General features: G+C 39.8%; 2 protein-coding genes across 3 annotated transcripts in view; one reads left to right on the top strand and one right to left on the bottom strand.

Annotated features, from left to right (window-relative positions):
* The window catches only part of IQGAP1 (IQ motif containing GTPase activating protein 1), a 55,721-nt gene extending 46,744 nt beyond the window's left edge, over nucleotides 1–8,977 (top strand). For both annotated transcript variants that reach the window (XM_032122552.1, XM_032122551.1), the window contains exons 32-38: nucleotides 328–463; nucleotides 1,758–1,845; nucleotides 2,274–2,486; nucleotides 3,571–3,737; nucleotides 5,129–5,251; nucleotides 6,116–6,224; nucleotides 7,770–8,977. In XM_032122552.1, coding sequence (XP_031978443.1) covers nucleotides 328–463; nucleotides 1,758–1,845; nucleotides 2,274–2,486; nucleotides 3,571–3,737; nucleotides 5,129–5,251; nucleotides 6,116–6,224; nucleotides 7,770–7,883 — 950 coding nt within the window. In that variant the 3' untranslated portion in view covers nucleotides 7,884–8,977. The remainder of the gene's footprint in view (nucleotides 1–327; nucleotides 464–1,757; nucleotides 1,846–2,273; nucleotides 2,487–3,570; nucleotides 3,738–5,128; nucleotides 5,252–6,115; nucleotides 6,225–7,769) is intronic.
* A 5,379-nt stretch (nucleotides 8,978–14,356) lies between these two features.
* The window catches only part of PRTG (protogenin), an 80,464-nt gene continuing 75,804 nt past the window's right edge, over nucleotides 14,357–19,016 (bottom strand). The window contains 1 exon segment of the mRNA XM_032123290.1: nucleotides 14,357–18,211. Coding sequence (XP_031979181.1) covers nucleotides 17,822–18,211 — 390 coding nt within the window. The 3' untranslated portion in view covers nucleotides 14,357–17,821.

Below are 19,016 nucleotides of genomic sequence, written 5' to 3' on the forward strand. Positions count from 1 at the left end.
TATTTTTGTTTCTAAAATACTTTTGGCAGTTCAGCCACTCTTCTCGGTGAGATCCTGAGATACAGTGTGGAATACACAGAAGTCTTTAAGGCATATGAAGTGGTGATTTTCTGGCCAGTGCATTCTCTTAGATTTGCTACGAAAAAGTCTGTAATATATTCAAGATGATGTCTTTAAAAGTTGGTTTGATTTTTGAAGTGTCCCTTTGACAGTATAGAAAGCCGTTAAGTTTTTCTGTGATCTGTTATGTAGGGAAAAATTACGAAGTCTTGACAATCAAGAAAGTAAAGAATGTGATTTAATCTCTAAACTCTTTCTTCTTGCCAGGGGAAGGTTCTGGCAATGTTAATGACCCCAACAGGGAAATGCTAGCAAAGACTGAGGTTTCTCTCACACTCACTAATAAATTTGATGTTCCTGGTGATGAGAATGCAGAGATGGATGCAAGGACAATTCTGTTGAAGTAAGTAGGGGGTAACTACTTGGTATGTTACTCAAAAGAAGGAGCAACTGGAGCTTCAACAGTTAATCTGCATGTGAAAATAAGAGAACTGAGGCATAATTTAAAGAAATGTGGGGGGACTGTTACTCCAAATACACTGAGATTGTAGTCATGTCCTTTTCAATGCTGTGGCATGACTTTTAATAGATGAAGACTAATAACCCTTTTTAGAAGCATAGGTCTTACTACTCTAATGGAAAGAGGGCAATGGACTGTCAGGGATTTTGTTACTGCCAGAATCTTTATTCTGGAAAACTTTTTACTGATATTGATTCTTGGCTAGTTTTAAGCAAATCCCTATTGCTGAGATATATAGAGCAGTGACCTAACATTCAGATGCATGTTTACTTCCTCTGGTGCATTCCTGCTCTGATAGTAGATAGTTTAATTGAAAAATCTTCGATCAGCATGAAAAATGTTCAGTCTAGGTAGACAAGTGATCTCCCAGAAGAAAATTTTGTCTCCAAAAATTACTTTAACTGGACTTCTTAAAAGGTACATCACTATTTTCCTGTCCTCCAGAAGAAGGTAGCATTGATTTCAAAAGTAAAGATTTCCCAGCTGCACTGGCAGTCATCTAAGTTGTGAATGATGAGGAAGGTGCCTATGTGATGCAGTTTGTGTGATTCCAGAAATAATTCCAGCCTGACTGCAAAGATGCTATTTTCATTGTGTGGCTTAAGGGCAGAAGTGCTTCAGAGTGGACACTGACTGTGATTAAATCTCAGCTCACATCAAGGAATGACCCTGTCTGTCACCAGACTGGAGTTGAGATCTGCCTTGTCTCCCATGCACATAAGAAAATAATCCTTTGGAGTTTTTAGATACCTGTTATAGCTCATTGAAGCACACTTATGGATGGATAATATTAAAGGGCTTTTCTGGTTGCACAAATTGGCTGCGGCTGCTTTATCTTTCACCTTGAATGCAGCTTCTGTGGTCCACATGGCAGTACAGGGGCTACCTTGTAATATATGGGGTAGCATCCTTGCTCTTCAAGGGAGTTTTGGGGAGCAAATTGTGCATATTACAGAGAGGAACCTCACGGGGAACTGGTTTCCAATAATGCACTGTCCAAAAAGTAAAGTGCTTCTCAGGGATCTGGTCTGGTCTAGCCTGTGACTACCTAAGTACTTGTCCAGTAATAATCTGACTTTGGATAAATCAGTAACATTGGTATTGTTGCAGAACAGAAGAGTATTAAAGGTCTTTCTGTTTAAATTTTTTTCTGCTATTCTCCCCAATTTCTTTGCAGCACAAAACGTTTAATTGTTGATGTAATCCGCTTCCAGCCAGGGGAGACACTGACTGAAATTTTGGAAACTTCAGCTACCTCAGAGCAAGTACGATGTTGTTTATCTCTGCTGGTTTTAGAGTAGGAAATTATCATCTATCTAGATATATGTGGGTATACGTGGGACTCTCCATTTCTGTATTGCAGTGAAGCTGTCCACCGATGATGGAGCAGGATGTAATGATAATCAGGAGGGTGTACAATGGAAGTAAATTGTGTGTGTGAACCTTACTCCTGCAGTAGTTGCTAGAAACTGCTTATGTAGAAGACCCTTTTAGATGGTAGGTAGGCTTCTGCTGGTTCCCATATGTAGAATGTGTTCATCAAAATGTGTTCATTTGAGTCAGTACAGGAATCGCCAGGCAAAACTCTTTATCCTGTGTTATGCCAGAGATCAGACAACCTGTTCCTGCTTCTTTTTGTCACCTTAAAATTGATCTGCTTATGAACTTGCAGTTTTTTGTTTTCTTTTTCTAGGAAGCAGAGCATCATAGAGCTATGCAGAAACGGGCCATTCGTGATGCTAAAACTCCTGATAAGATGAAAAAATCTGTCTCTGCAAAGGAAGATGGCAACTTGAACCTTCAAGAAAAAAAAGAAAAAATCAAGGCAGGCCTGAAGAAGTTGACAGAACTGGGGACAGTGGATGCCAAAAATAAATACCAAGAACTAATCAATGACATTGCGAAGGTATAACATTTGGTTGTTCCCTAGTAATCATAGTGGAGTTTTCCCACAGTTTGCAGCATTGTGAAGCTGGCATGAGTTTTCGGAAGGAGAGTAAGGTTTTTAGTAGCTCATTTACAGACAAAAATCATACCTTTTGTTGCAGCATTTCCACCTCTTGGCATGTGGGAAGTCCTTTATTTTTATACAACGTTTCTGTTCTCTCAAATGACTGCGTTGCCAAGTTCTCAGGTACTTTAAGAAAAAACTTAATAGCTTGGAGGGGAAGTCCTGGTGTGTCATGTGTTTTTCTGCTCCATTTCACTGATTTAAGTAGTGCCTCTACAAGCTTATTCACACAAGGAAGTTTTGCCCATAACTTTGAGACGTCCTAACTGTTATTTTTATTTAAATGTGCCTGTTAAAGAATACCTAAACGATAAGGGGGTGGCTGTGAAAAACTTACAAAAGAGATCCAGCACTGTTGTACATTGGTATAGTGACAATGTATTTTATATCACAATGTTTACTGAAAAACTATTTGGGAAATGTTATGTAAGTAAACCAACTAAATAATTGCCTTTAGGGATCTGATAAGATTTAATTGTACTATAGATAATATGTGTCACATATTAAAGTAGCAGTCAATGAATGTAGTGGGTTTTTGTTGAGGTGTTAAGGCAAGTGATGCTTAAGGGCTGACTAACAAAGAAAAATAACGAAGACTGTGTGCTGCTATGGTTACAGTGCTTGATTTGTAAGATACTTTCCCTACACAGTGGTGGCAAAATTGCTGCTTTTGTATGATGTGCTGTCAGTGCCCACTCTAGTCTTTGCAACTAAGACGGAACTGAAGTTCGAGAAAGCCACAAAAGGTGCAAGTGTACTGCTGTGTAGAGTTGGTTAGTTCCGCAAACAGTTGTCACAGAAGAAACTGTGACGCTTAAACTGGGGCAAGTGCAACTGAGTGCTCAAGCCTGTAGCATGAAGCAATACTAAACAAAATCAAATGGTATGGTATGTTTCAAGTACTCAGTGGCTCTGGGACTGAGCACCTGGAGAGCTCAAATGACTGTTAAGTCTCTGCCTGTCTTTCTCTGCGGTGTAGGATATCAGAAATCAGCGTAGATACCGTCAGAGAAGAAAGGCGGAGCTAGTGAAGCTGCAGCAGACATACAGTGCCTTGAACTCCAAAGCTACTTTTTATGGAGAACAAGTAGATTATTACAAAAGTTACATAAAGACCTGCTTGGATAACTTGGCCAGCAAGGGCAAGTAAGTATCTTGGAACCGTAGAACCATAGAGCGGTTTGGGTTTGAGGGGACCTTTAAAGACCAGCCGTGGGCAGGGACACCTTCCACTAGACCAGGTTGCTCCAAGCCCCATCCAGCCTGGGCTTGAACAGATCTGGGGTGGGGCAGCCACAGCTTCCTGGGGCAACTTGTCCTGGGGCCTTACCACCCTCGCAGGGAAGCTGTTGGCTGCAGTTCTTTGAGTGCGACCATCCGATTGAGTCCTTATCCATCAAGTGGTCCATCTATCAAATCCATGTCTCTTCGATTTAGATACAAGGATGTTGTGTGAAATGTTGTTGAATGCTTTTCACAAATACAGGTAGATGATGTCAGTTGCTTTTCCCTCATCCAGAAATTCTATATTAACCCCTTTGTAGCAGGTCACCGAATTGGCCAGGCATGTGAGTGAAGGTATTTTGGCTGTCACCAGTTACCTCCTTGTTTTCCATGTATCTTAGCATGGTTTTCAGGAGGATCTTGCCAGTCATGGAGGTGAGACAAACTGCGTCTTCCTTATTTCCCTTTTGCAGTTGGTAGGAGCTTCACTGGACTGCCACATTTTCTCAAATATGATAGATAGTGACTTAGCCACTTCTTCCACCAGTTCCCTGAGTACCCACAGGCACATCTCATCAGAGCCCACAGACTTGCACCCCTTCAGGTTGCTTAGATGGTCTCAAACCTCATGACCTACAGCAGGTGGTTCCATGGCCCTAGAAGTGCTTCTTAACAAGAAGCATGTGTTGCTAAGAAGAACCATAATGCCACCTGCTCCAAGCTCCTCGTCCAAGCTCTTTCTCACAGCAATAGTTCTAGCGAAAGGATCTCAGCAGCAATAGGAAAATACAGGGAGACATCCTGGTCATGAATAGGGTCAAAAAGACAAACTTGAAAGACTTTTTGGTCCCTTTGGGAGAAGGGAGTGCAGAGAGTCCAGTGCTATGAAGCTTGTTGCCCGCATATGCACTTGCTGCTCAGTCAGTCTTTCCTGTCATCCTTCTTAGGAACAGAGAATGAAAATAACATAGTTACCTACAAGGAAACCCTTGATCACAAGTTGTCCCCTTTTTTATGCCAGAACAAGTCAGCTTGTTTTAGTGCTAGACAATTCAGATTTTCTGGGAGGGAAAAAAATTGTTGTCTTCTCCAGTGAGATGAGAGAATGTGAACCCTTTTCATCTGATCTGGGCTACAAGTGCTTTGTAGGTAAACTCACTAGTAGAAGTACATCATTATCTATCATTAGTCATAGTTCATTAGCTGTACTGATTCTATCCCCTCTGCCAAATAGGATTGAATATTTACTGCTCAAAATGTCTTTACTTGTTTGAGTGACCTTCTAATTTGTTTGGTTTGTCTTTTTTCCCCAGAGTCTCCAAGAAACCTCGAGAGATGAAAGGCAAAAACAGTAAAAAGATTTCTCTGAAATACACAGCAGCTCGACTTCATGAGAAGGGAGTGCTTTTAGAGATTGAGGATCTGCAAGGTAGCCAGTGAGTATCTCTTTAAAGCTCTTTAGAGCTAAATAAGCTTTTTGGAGGAAAAGGAAATAGGTATGCTGAATTCTTACCTTTTTCTTAGAACTAGTCTAGATGTTGATAGTTGAGGACCAGAAATTCTGAGATCTATTTGAGATTGTGTTGCACTGTCTTGCAATTTTGTTCTTGGAATTTTAATATTGTTGGTAGACTTAGTTATTAAAGCTGAAAAATTTGTTTTGATGCCTAGGCTGGCATCACTAGGGCCAAGAAACCTTGCATAGTGATCACTCTTCAGTTCTCTTTTTCTGGTTGAAGCAAATCAATTCTTTGATTGAGAAGTGTAATGTGATTTAAACATGACATCCTCTTTTCCCCAAACCCTTCTCTGTCCCCCCCACAGTTATGGAAGGGTACCTCCTTGGGTGAATTGTTATTATGGTTAATAGCTTTCATTGTTAAAAAATCAGCTTAATGCTAGCTTGAGTTTCTCCAGCTGTAGTTTGCTAGCCTTGAGAAGCTGGCATATCTTGTGTGGAATATAGAGGAGCTGCCTGTTACTAGAATTTTTTCAACCCTGAATCATACTTTGTGCACTAAATGAGGCATGAATGTGCAGCACTGAAGTAGACTGTTTAGATTGTACAAGCTAACTGAAATTACCCTGTTTCCTGCTGTGCTTATGTGAAGATGTGATCTACCTGCCACAGAATCTGTTAGGCTTCTGTTCATTGTTGTATTGAGTCTGGTTGGCTTTTACAGGCTCATTCCCAGTGGGGATAATAGAATAAAGAGTTACGAACAAAATTCTTAGAAATTTATCTTTGTCTTATCTCATATATTGCCTCCCTGTGATTTTTCATTTCTCAAATTTCACAGGTTTAAAAACGTGATTTTTGAAATCAGTCCAACAGAAGAAGTAGGAGATTTTGAGGTTAAAGCAAAATTCATGGGGGTACAGATGGAAACCTTTATGTTGCATTATCAGGTAAGAACTGTCCTATTTAATAGTGTCATGTAAGTTCCCCTTGCCAGACTCTTCATCAAAATAGCAATGACATGGTTTTTGCCTAAACAGTCTGAAAAATGCTCTCAAAAATAACCCATTTGTTGCAGGTGATACAGATGCAACATATAAAGGGGGATCCAAACTCCTTTTTGTTTCTTCACTAATGAAAGCCTGATGTCAGTCTGTGTTCTTAATTACGTTTATACATATGCACACAAAACAAGCATTTGCATTTTCAACAATTTCCTGCTACAGCAGAGAGCTTGGGAGTCTGTGCCAGCAGTCACCTGGGCTTGTGTGTGATGGCTTCAGCCAGTCATTATGTATTGGTATTCTTTCTGCTACCCTATGCTTGCCCGTTTCTTTCCTGTTCTTAGGTGTCGTCCTTAGGTGTCAACCTTTACTTAGGCCACCAGAACGGGCATGCTGACTGACCTTTTCCCAAATGGCTCCCTGTTCTTTTTCTCATGCCTATAATGTTACATGTGGTGTCTCTGTCCCGTTCTTCCACTTCTTTGCCCACCCCCGTCCATCTTGGTCTTCATTAGGTTTGTTAGTTGTGGAAGCCTCAGGCCTCTCAAAACAGATTGTGTGCAGGAACACCTTGCATTGCAGTTAGTTCATGCCACCTAACTGGCTGCTGGGATGGACAGCTGCCTCACACCTGTCATTTATGTTGAGGACTCCCCTAGTTTGTTCTGGTCCTAGTCCATCAGAGCTGGTCATGAACTTCTTGGTTCATGGGGCTACTCGCTTCTCAGGCACATGGTTTACTATACCACTATGCCTTTGTAGCAGGGCTTTGCAGATAAAGTAGATGCTGTCAGAGGACAGCAGCAAGGGATGCAACATCACACACGCCCACCCACATGCCCACACCTACCCACCCTGTCACCTGCAAGAGTGGGATTGCTTAAAGAATTTAATCAGTGAGATAAAATCAGTGCAGGTGCATTGCTGACAAAGCAAAGTATAACTAGAAATACTGCCTTACATAAACACCTCAGAGATTGAATCAGCATCGTATGCATAGTGACTGAGATGCCATTTCTTTTTGTGCCCTAGATTAAAGTGCTATAAGCCGCTTCCCTGAGATCTGTGGCAACTAAAGCTTTCAGAAAGGGATACTGTGGAATGCTGTCATGTTTCATGGGTACATGATAGAATTAGGCACATAGGAAACCCTTTCTAAATGTTAAAGCAGCTTTATGGCTACTGTGTGAATAAGAAGGATAGAGATGGCTAGATCTGAAATTTGGCTTTCTTAGAATGGTCTTCTATTTCTGCTCTCTTTTGTAATTTTTTTTTTAACCCACTGCTTAAAATAATTAAGATCTTAAATGCCTTAGAATGACTATATCTTACACAGTAAGAGTGGATCTTTAATTAGTCTCCTGCTTTTCTATCTTACGCTGTGTACTTTTTCATTGATATTCCTTAAGATCCTACTGTTCTGTAGGGTCTTCTTTTATTCTCTGTGAGCTGTTGAGGGCTCCTTACTCATTAAGATATTCTCTTTGGCAGGATCTCCTGCAGCTGCAGTATGAAGGTGTTGCTGTCATGAAGTTATTCGACAGAGCAAAAGTGAATGTCAATCTTCTGATCTTTCTTCTGAATAAGAAATTTTATGGGAAGTAACTGACCTCTGCCAGCAAGTCTGTGAAAGGGGAGATGGGTAGAAACCTGCACATGCAACTTTCAATAATGTAGTGATGTATCAGTATATTCCCACCCTGTGCTAATTGTATCAAATGTATCATGAAGGAGGACTGAGAACCTCTTGGGAATTGACAGCCCTGATTGCGTCTTCAGGGAGTTGGTTTCTTGTTTATTTATAATCTTCAGCTTTGAAGATCCCCTTTAAAGAGGTTATTTTAGAATGTATTTTTACATGGGTTTGGGAATTAAACTAATATTAGAGTATACTTAGACCATCTGAATGCTTAATTTGCCTAATTGTGTGCTTTGTGAGGCTTGAATTCTTGTTGCCTGTGCAAAGAGAAAGCTGTATAGAGGTCTGTTAACCTCTTCCTGATAGCCAAAAAGGGGTTGCAGGCTGTATTTGGACTCCAGTTACTCTCAAGCAGCAATGACCAATATAAAACACGGTCAGGGTCCAGGTTACCCTTTTGTTTGCAAGCTTGCATTGGTAGAGGTGGCAGCAGGCAGTTGCCAAGATTGGAACTGCTGCGGTCAGGGTAATCAGTAAGCATCATAAACAGTTACTGGACTATTTGTGATTATGTACTACAGCCACATATAACAGCTTTAGTGTCTCACTGTTCTTGATTTGCTTCTGTTTATCACACTGTAGTAATTTACAGGTACCCTCTTAAATGGAGGGACCGTGGAATGTATTTACTAATGCTTATAGATAAAAGATTTTGTGGAAGGGAAAAAATGTCTTGAGACATGTTAATTTTTAATGTTGCTTGCAAAGCATTTGAAATGTAAAATTAACTTTTTTTTCCAGTTTAGAGCAATGTTCTTTGTGTCTGATGCAATAAATGTTAGGCTCTACCTACAGACTTGTCCAAGGAAGAAAAGTATGTCAAATAGGTTAGCTTTTAAAAAGTTAATTTTTTTCTAGCTATACTCAAGTTCCTGTTTCTTTTATTATGTCATGGGGGTTTTGTCTGTGCTTTTTCACAGTGGTGGTGGTGCTGGCTGTTCCGCTATATCCAATAAAAAGGCAGAGACTCTTAAAAAATATAATCTGGCCTTTAAATTCATTTGCTTCAGCTGTCTCCCCAGTTTTTTCTTAACTTTTTTTTAAAGGAACATATTGCCTGCAAAAGTCAAGTTGGCCTGCTTGTTCAGGTTACTGTTCAGAGTTTAAATGAACTGTTTGATCTACACTGAGGCAGTTCTTTCAGCTTAGATTTTTTTTCTCATGGAAGGCACTCCTAGTATTTGGAATGGCTGTGTCACTGACTATAACTTTTCTGCAGTTCTCTTAGAAGGAAATGTGTAAACGTGCTGGTATTTAGTCATACTCTCATGTCAGTGCATGTGTGGTCCAACACGATAACAAAAGTGGCTTACCAAGTCTGAGAAAGATCATCTGAAACAGGGATAGGTCAGAACTGGATTTCCACTGTAAGAGGTTTGAAATGGAATAAAGGGCTTGCCTTGGGGTGGTTTTTTTTTTGGGGGGGGGGTGGGGGCGGGGGACCTTGTTGGTTGGTTGGTTTTTGGTTTTGGATGTAGTTGTAGTAAAAAAGAAGGTATCATCATTTCCCTAAAGAGTTTTCTTCTGTATCCAGCCCTTTACTCACCTTGAATTTAAGTCAGAGAAGCCAAGGAACTACAGCTCCTTTGAGAGCTTTTATACCATGTGGTAATGACCTCCTCCCTTTTCATGGGCATAGTGGGAACGAGAGGCGGGCCCTGCCAGGGGTATATTAACCCTAGCATTTGCCAAAGGGGTTCATTGCCTTTCTGAGACTAACTGGGATAGGAGCACTTCTCTTATTTCAATGAAGGGGATCTTTCAGCTTATCTCAGCTTTTTTTTCAGCAGCTGCTTTTGGCCTCTAAAGCAAGAGGCTTTGAAGACACCATGAAAAAGATAGCATTAAACACAGGGAATATTTAAGTTCATGATTTTGGATTGAGTATTCAGAGGTGGTAAGGTGCTTTTGTAATTTCAGTTTTTGGTTTTTTTGGGAGCATTGTAACTTCCAGATTGTGTTGAGTATGAAACTTCAAATTTTTTCAGCACATTCATCGTGCCACTAAAGGCACCTGCCCTGTGTCAAAGATGCCATCCGAAATCAAGTCGTCCAATAGGTGAGTTGTGGATTGCAACCATGTGGCAGGATGTGTCCTCCCCCTCTCTAGCACAGATAGTTGTTGCACATGGAAGAGATAACCCAGGCAGGGCACAGGCCCAGCATGGGGTCATCTCTGGCACCAAAAATGCTCAAGCCCCCAGCTAAGAATCAACATCTTATTCTGGAGAGCAAATGTGGGAAGAGATAAAAGAAAAGTAAATATTCTTGGCTGAGAGTCACTGTTTTACAATCTATAAAAGACGCATGAATTATCACAGAGGCAGAAGTCTCTTACGCACTCCCAGAGAATGTGTGAGACGACTTCTGCTGAAGCTTGAACGCATCTTTGTTGTTACTTTTCCGTAAATTGAGGGAAAGGATTTCAATGTGTGCCCCGTCAACAACTGGATGGCAACATACATTGAATCCTAATCTAGGATTTCTTCACTAGCTGTATTAAAAAATGGTACCCTATCATGCACTGTATATTTAGCTGTTAATAGTTTCTTTTGTGCTTTCCTGTGTAGTATGTAGTCTGTTTTAAGTCTTATGTCTGTTAGTTTTGTGTCTATTAGATAAATAATTCATTCTATACCAGACTGAATCAGCCATTATTAAAGAGCTTGTGAACAAGAGTGGGTTTTGGGGTGCTGGCCACCTCAATAAAACAAGGCAGGGACTTATCTAAACCCCCCACATCTATTCATAACAAGCATCTCTGTCACTGAGGCACAGCTAGATCCTGAATTATTTACATTTTCTGTATGTCTTAATGGTGCATTCCTGTGTAAATAGGATTTAAATTATGGGATTTAAATAAAGTTTACACTCCTCTTTCAGGTAGAAACAATTTGATCTCTCTTTGTCAAATCTGAATGCATTTATCTGAGGCTCTTACATGCAAGTATGTGAAGAGAGGGGTTCAAATTCCATCTTCTTTGCTGTGTGGGGAGAAAAAGGTGAAGCCAGGTCTTAATACATCAGTTATAGAAAGAGTTGGACCCTGCAGCATAGACAGCAGCAACTTTAACACCTACAGCTTCTCTCCTGGCAGAGGACATACTTTACTGTCCAGCGACCAATGCTGAGCCATGACTGCAAATGAAGGAAGAAGGGAAAACAGGCTGGGCTGCACAGTGCCAACCTGTATTAGAAATAAGATATGGCATAGTTTAATCCTACTGGTAACAAATGTTTGTGCATCCCCAAACAGAAAACCCAACTGGATTTACTTGTAAATATTCACAGAAGTAACTTCAAGAATAAATGAAAGGAGAGCAGAGGTCTTTTTTCATATGTAACAGGATATGAAGTCTGGCTTTAGGTGCAAAGGAGATTTTTAGACCAGCTGGCCTTCATATTCCAAGGTATTGATCTTTTATCCATAAAACAGATAAGCTAAGACTGTAGATTGTTGTCCCTGGTAAACCTAACAAAGAAATAGCAATGCTGTCATCTCAGTGAATGTGGCCATGCAGTGTAAGTGGCCCACAGCACTCACCTGGCTGTAGCTCAGACATTCAGGTTGGTGGCAGACTGCAGACAGGTAGCACAGCATCAGATCCCAAACCAGGGCTGTTTCTAAGCTTTCTTTTGCAATACTAGCTCCTTGAAACATGGAGCTTTACTGTTTAATTATTGCTACTGAGAATAAGAATTCTGGACCATAAAATGAACAAGTACTAACCAGCAGTAATGTAACTGGGAATTGCAGTTGGTTCCTGTTCTCACCTAGAGAAAGAGCAGCAGCCCTGGTGGATTGCACTGGTAGAGCTTTTGTATCACTGCACAGTCCAAGACTGACTGTTCCCTAGCTATTTGAAACTGTTGCCTTTTAAAATGTAAGTTATCTACTCTATTTAGGATTTATTCGTTTCTTACAAATACTCTCTTAAAATACTTGATCATATTTTCAGCATTGGTCTAATTTTCTCAATTACCTCTCAATAACTATATTTCAGTGTACTGCCTACCTCTTTTTATGACTTCATATGCCAACAATTTCCCTATCTGCTCAGCCCAAAATGAGGTGCTGCAGTTTTTATCTTCCTTGTTTTGGGCAACTCCTCAGAGACACTGAAAATAAAGTATCAAGTAGCACTTTTACTAAGGAAAACTTTTATTTCAACTGTGCAATCAATCAGTATTTAGACAGCAGTTTCATAAACATTTGGCATTTAAACTTCTATTACTTTTTGGCATGACCTTGGGGTAGTATATAAACAACCCTGGAGGGGAGAAATTAACCAACACACTAGGTAATATTTACTAGAATGCTAGAAAAAGAAAAACAAGTCCACATTATTAAACAAAATAGTTTTTAAAAGACATTAAAAAGTTACATTCAAATCAGGGCAAACATTAGCTTCCCTCATGCAATGGAATTCATGGAGCTGATCCCCTGAGACAAATATAAAATTAATACAATTCAGCTCCATCCTCCATTAGCCAGTCAGCCATTGCTGCCCTTAGAAGAAAATGGCACACGGAGTGAAAGGATCCAGAACACCAAAATGTGAGATACACACCTGGCTCCTACACTGGCAAGTCATTCACAACTTTAAAAAAAAAAAAAAAAAAAGAAGACAAACAATCAAAAAGCAACATTTGTGTAAGTCCATTTTTCATATACAGTCAGTCTTCACTGAAAACACACCAGGCAGATGCAATGTGAGTATATGCAACCATGAAAAGCTGGATTTTTTTTTTGAAGGAACCCTATGGAATCAGAGGGCCCAACACAGCAAAGCCTTAAGCATGTTTTTACATCCCTTTTGAGTCAGCCAGGAGGACCAGGCTCAGTATGAATCCAGAGGGATTCCAAAGAAATAAATGTACTCGCATTTAAGCTAAACTGAATTTGTGTTCTTTTCTCTGTTAATAGTAAGTGATTTGAGTTTGGACTTGTATTGAAGAACAGTGGCTTTTGAAACACGTTCCAAAATACTACATAGTGTTATTACAGAAAGGTGCTCAGTATTTCCTGCAGACAGGAATCCCTCTGCTTTAGAGATTGCCTACCATTACCAGAGCAGCATTTGCAGCAACTGGTAAGTGTGTAACAATTGTTCAACCTAAGAACTACCACTTTAGCAATTACTAAGTGTAATTCTGCTTTCTGTTTTCTGAGAATAATGTCAGTAAAATGGTTTCTGTGAAATACCACCAGCATTACACCTGGGCAGCTCTTTTTGGTTGCCATGAATGGGAGTTTTGGCTAAACATGGAGTGCCCTACAAAACCTACCAATGTTCCCCGTGCTAGGAGATGGACTTTTCCCTGCATGAACTTCATTCTGTAATGGATAAAATGAACAAGAGCTCAGAGCTAGCTCAGAGTAACATTTTACTGAGAGCCAACAGTAACTCTGCTTGTGTACACCCAGGCTGCAGCAAATGAGAAGTCATTCAAGTTAACTTGATTTGCAATGAAAAAGAGGTAAACTGACTTGAAATACTCAGTGTTTACTACAGGCTAATACTGGATTCATGGAGAGTTACAGAGGACCTCCTATGCATGGTGACTTTTCTTACAAAAATCCATTTGCCAGTGGGAGTTTTAACCATCTAAGTCTTCTGTCCTTTTAAAATAATAGTACTGTGAAGGTTTAAAAAACAAACAAACAAAAGCTTATTTTGTCTGTCCAGACTATGCAAACTGAAATACAAATTAATTCTCCCATTGGCTTAAAAAGAAACAGGATGAGGACCCTGATTCTAATAAGGCAAACAAGATGAAGTTCACATCTAAAGTATGGGATTAAACCCAGAGAGGGAATGAACTATAAGAATAATTAAAAACAGGCAAAACAATCTCTTCATATTCTTTTCTGTTAAAAATAGCATCAGTTATACAAAAAATGGAGAGCTAATATAGGAAATTACTGAAAGTGATATGTAGAATTTTCAGATTTCTCTTACAATATAAGAGAAAGCAGAAAGCTATTAAAAAGTAACCAACTGATATGCCCTGTTCTGCACAGCACACACATTCCCAATTCTGGATAACTACTGAAAGATGACAGTGCTTTGCATTTGTTAAATATGGAGAAAGTACACAAGTGTAGCTGTGGGCAGATTGAGCATTCAGTTTTGGCTCCAGGTCTTGCAGAACAGGCCTTGCTGTGGCAGCTGAAGGGCAGATCCTCTCTTACAAACACCATCACCATGGCAAGTCAGTTTCAAGGTTTCCTCTGTAAGTTTTGATGCTTTTCAAGTCACATCAATGGTAACATTTTTGCTTTTTTTTTAAAACACAAGGGTTGCACATACACTCATTACACCAGCCATGGCTCCTTAGTTCTTACTACACTTAAACAAAATCAATTCACACAGTGTAACACTAAATTCCACATTTATGTTCATCTTCCAGAACATATTTAGCAAAATTCATAATTAAGAAATTATATTTTTTTTCTCCAGGACCCAGTTTCTACAGACATAAACTAGAAGAAAAACCTGGAAAACCTGAAACAGGTCTGCCTGGTCTGTTCTGCCAGCTCTTTCTAGGCAAATGGAATGAACAAAGAGAAAAACTCATTCTCTTAGACAGCCACAGGTATAGCTTCAAAAAAATTACCATCTGTAATATTGTATTTAAAATTACATGCATTGACTGCAAGGATATGAAGCATTTAAACTTTTAAATTTTGCTCTGTTCCAATCATGAAGGATTGATTCTGTTGTTAAGTTCAATAGAGATATTATAAATTTCTACAATTTTTCTTTTTTTTTTCCTTTGCTTACCTGTTGGAGTTTTCCATCATGAGACAAATTTCTCTCATAAAATCTTGTGATATATTAGTACTAGGCCATGAATTTTGAGGAGTGGATTTTTGTTCTATAGAAATCATGACTGTGTCAAAGGGAAGCACATGAATGTAGACTAGGTTCTGGAGAAATGTTTAATATTTGGTTAACATAAAAATAAAGACAGAATAATTAATGCCTAACTAAGCTTGCCTATATGCTGAGGTAACCTTAAATATCTTTGGTTTTCTTTATTTGCTGCTAAGAAGTACCTCAATAAAACAATAAGTGATGGATCCAGTTCTGGATGCACTGCTCTCTTACACACTGGGCATTTTCAACTCTTTGGCTATTGAACTTAAAGCATCTATATAAGATTGGCAGATTTTATATGAAGTCTGTTTCTCTCAGATTATCCATAGGTTAAACTACAGAATGGATCTTTAGAAGGAAGAGTTTAGGATTTATAGTATTTACCTGTAACGAGGATCATAAAATTATATCCCATTACCAGTACTTACAGCAAACAAGTCTTTGGAGAAGCAGTTACCATCTGCATATCAGCTCTTTCTGAAGGCAACTAATACAAGGGGCTACTCTGAAAGATGAAGTGTGAAACTTCATGCTACAGTTACACATTCTTACTCTAGTTTTGATTAATTCACACTTTACCTAACTAAAAACAGTACTCTGCTGTACACTACACATTCTGCCTGACAAGACCAAAAATAAATCTTTGGTGAAAAGGTTTTCATTTTCTTCAGCAAGTAGATAAAAAACTGTTAAAAAATACTTTTCTTAATACTGTACTGTTCATCAACTACCTGCTGGAGAAAAAAAATTACACTCGAAATTCTTTGGAGATATCTGCTGGCATTATAACTTTCTTTAAAGGCTCTTGTAACAACAAGGTAGTTTAAATTGTTGAAGCATACAACTCACCTATGCAATCGGCTACTACAATCAAGAAGCCCTATTGGTTTTTGTTAGTAACTACTTATACAATAAAATGTCTTCAGCTCTTCAAACCTACAGCTTTTTAACTAGTTCAATTCCTTTTGGATGTGGCTTCCTTCTCTTCTACAGAAAAGTCTTCGGTACAAGATCATTCTTCAAGCATTTGAATCAACACTGTTAGGGAGAGGTGAATGTGTACTGTGTGCTTCAGGACTGGCAACAGTTCCAAGGGAAAGAACTCCAGGAACCAGAGCTCGGTTCCTCAGCACAATCCAATCACAAGAGTAGGGCTTACCCACAACTTCTGACCACCTACTGATACTGAGGAGCAACACAGGAGTCAGCCTGGCACACATGGAGGTGACATCTCAGCCCCAGTAAAGTCAGTGGGAGTTCTGACAGACTTAAATAGAGCCAGGAGTTCCTATGGTTGATTTCTTACATTACATTTTAAACAATTTCTTTAAGTAAAAACATATGCCTAATTTTTTTTCCTTTTCTTTCTTTCTTTTTAAGTAGAACAGAGAAAGAGGAGGAGTGAGAAGAGGACTGGATATAGATACAGGCAAGTTTATGACATTGGATGATTCCAGCCTCCTCCCTGTCTCTCGCTCTCTCCTATTAAAAAACAAAACAATACCCTGTCCGTTTGCTCCACGTTTCCGTGAGGCAGCTTAAAAGTAACAACTGTTCCCTGAGTACAGGAAAAAACAACAACAAAATCCAAAAAAACACTAGAATCATTTTCAAAGGAGGTAGTATAAAACAGGAATTGCATGGGTTCGAGGCAGTAGCAGTACTCACCTCTTTCAACAGACTCTTCAACTAAAGCTCTGGCTTTTTTATTTCTCATCCCTAATCAGAGTTTTAGATTGGCATATAGGTAAAGTCACTCCCTGAGCTAAAATTCCTGGCTAATAGCACACTAGGTGAAGGCAAGGAGCAGGTTTGCATCCTAACAGTTCTGAGACATACTACAATGCTAGCACTGCTTATCAGCACTCAAAGATGGGTAAAAATGAACTATAAATTCATGTTACAGTTTACTTAAAACACCTAAGAAGCATTTAAGGCATCTTTCTGTACTCCAAAGGAAGTTTATGAATACTAAAAAGGAATAAGGCAAATCAGTAATTTCATAATATATAATGCAAGGCACCACTGCTAAGAAGTACTGTGATACTGGAATACTCATAACAATATAAATATTATCTATTCCATAATTCCCAGGCTAAGCCAAGCTGTTTGAAAATGCTGAGTACTTCTTCATTTTACCATGATTTTTAGCCTTAACTGTGAATACAGGGGCAATATTTGCCACACTGGAGGGAATCCACCATGTCTCAGAGCCCCAAGGATATAGCATACATGCTGCCAGCAGCTGCTGGTACAGGTTTCTGAGGGAAAGGCACTGTCCTAGGCTTACTGAGCATCTAAGAAATCAAGAGGTACAAAAGATTTCATGTGGTTGTATACATGGAAGTTCCAGTTCTCCCAGTTTTTAACATACTCTGTGTCAACCACATTAAATCATAACATTTTATACTCTGGGGTTTCCTTCTTTTTAAAGACAGAGCTTCAGCTAAACAATCTTGTCCACCAACCTATACAACTCCCTGATCACTGAGCACACACACATGCACACACACACACACTCTACACACAACTGGGGCAGGGTGGGGGGGAGAAAATAAAAAAGCCCAAAATGAAACAACACTACTAGGAAGTATCTTCAGTTCCATTAGCTGAGACCAGCTAGAACACAAATGAGGTAAAGCAGTCGTCATTCAGAGTTCACCTCTCGGTAAACTGAGGTAGATAGTCAGCAAAAGGGCCAACAGCCTTCCCTTTGCTCCAGTGACATATTTTTAACATTAGTCAGAAGTCTTCACTCCTTTCACATTTTTTGACCACTGAACATTCAAAATGAGTGAGCTTTAAAAAAACAAACCAAAATATAGGAAAAAAACCCGAACATTCACCAGAACTGCGGATCACCTGCTAGGTTAGTCAGGCTTTCCACAATCAAACTTTGGCTCCCTGTTCATTGTCCTTCGAACAGACACACACAGAACGTCCGGCGTGGCCCCGGGGTGTCAGTTGGGCACCGCTGGGTGGATCTGCAGAGGGGAGGTGGGAGCGTGGCCAGCAGCAAACAGCAGCGGCACCTCTGCACAGCCGCTCATGGCCCGGCTCCCCGCGCCCACCCCCGAGTCACTGCTGGCCAAAGGGCTGCTGCCAGGAGGGGTGGCACTTGGCACGGATGAGAGGTGGATCTCATCGTTGGACTCGTGAGAAAACCTCCCGGAGTCTCCAGTCTCATGGCTCCCTTCGCTGTTGGCCGAATGCTCCGTGTCAGCCACCACACTGAAGGGCACCTGGAAGCTGGACTGCTGGCCGGGGGAGCCGGGGGAGCCATCCTGGCTGAGCAGCACCGTGGGGCCTGGCTGGTACAGACACACCGCCTGCACAAACCTCCTCTGCGGCTGTGGAAATGCACAGAGAAAAGAGCCTCTGAAAAGCTGAGCCATAATTTGAATTTTTACTGCATTTCCTGCCTACTATTCCACCTGAATGCTTCTCTCAGGGCTTTCCTACAGGAATTTTAAAATAATCTCAAGTCTTGCTCATACTTTTCCACAGTAGATGAAATAATCCTTCTAGATAAGCATGGCTAATCAAAAATTCTTTCACTGGAGAGACCTGAAGAGTATTTTAAAAATACACTTGGTAGAGCTCCCTCCCATCCCCTCATGCATATTCTTTAAGCATTACTCCTTGGGTGGTAGCAAATATTTTTCATATAGAGGCATAAGAAATACACATCTGCTTGTGGAAATTTTTTCAATACAAATTTACGACATGGATATCAGAACTTTCTAATTCTTAAACACACAAGAGCACAACACAAGTTGAAATGCAATAAAGAATAGTTACATGCTCCGTAGGTGTGAATTTGCATAATAATGTCCCAGATTTGGTTTAACACTTCAGTTTTAAACTGTTCTTTTTTTCAGCCAAATAGCAAATGTGTCCAGACCAACAATTCCAGAAGCCAGACAGTTCTATTCAAGTTCTCAATTTTCTCAGTACTTTGGGTATATCATTTAGTTTCCCTCTTTTGTTTCTCTTCAGCCAACAAGAATTTTAGCTGCCAGGGTAGGAGAGGATTCTTTCTATTTAAATAGTATTTTCATTTCTAACTAAATATTTAAATTGTAATTATATTTATACAGAGTCTCTGCAGAAGTAGTTCATCTGATGCAAAGTACACAGAATTCCATCTGCTCA

The sequence above is a fragment of the Corvus moneduloides genome, chromosome 13, assembly GCF_009650955.1.
Source record: "Corvus moneduloides isolate bCorMon1 chromosome 13, bCorMon1.pri, whole genome shotgun sequence".
Classification (NCBI taxonomy): domain Eukaryota; kingdom Metazoa; phylum Chordata; class Aves; order Passeriformes; family Corvidae; genus Corvus; species Corvus moneduloides.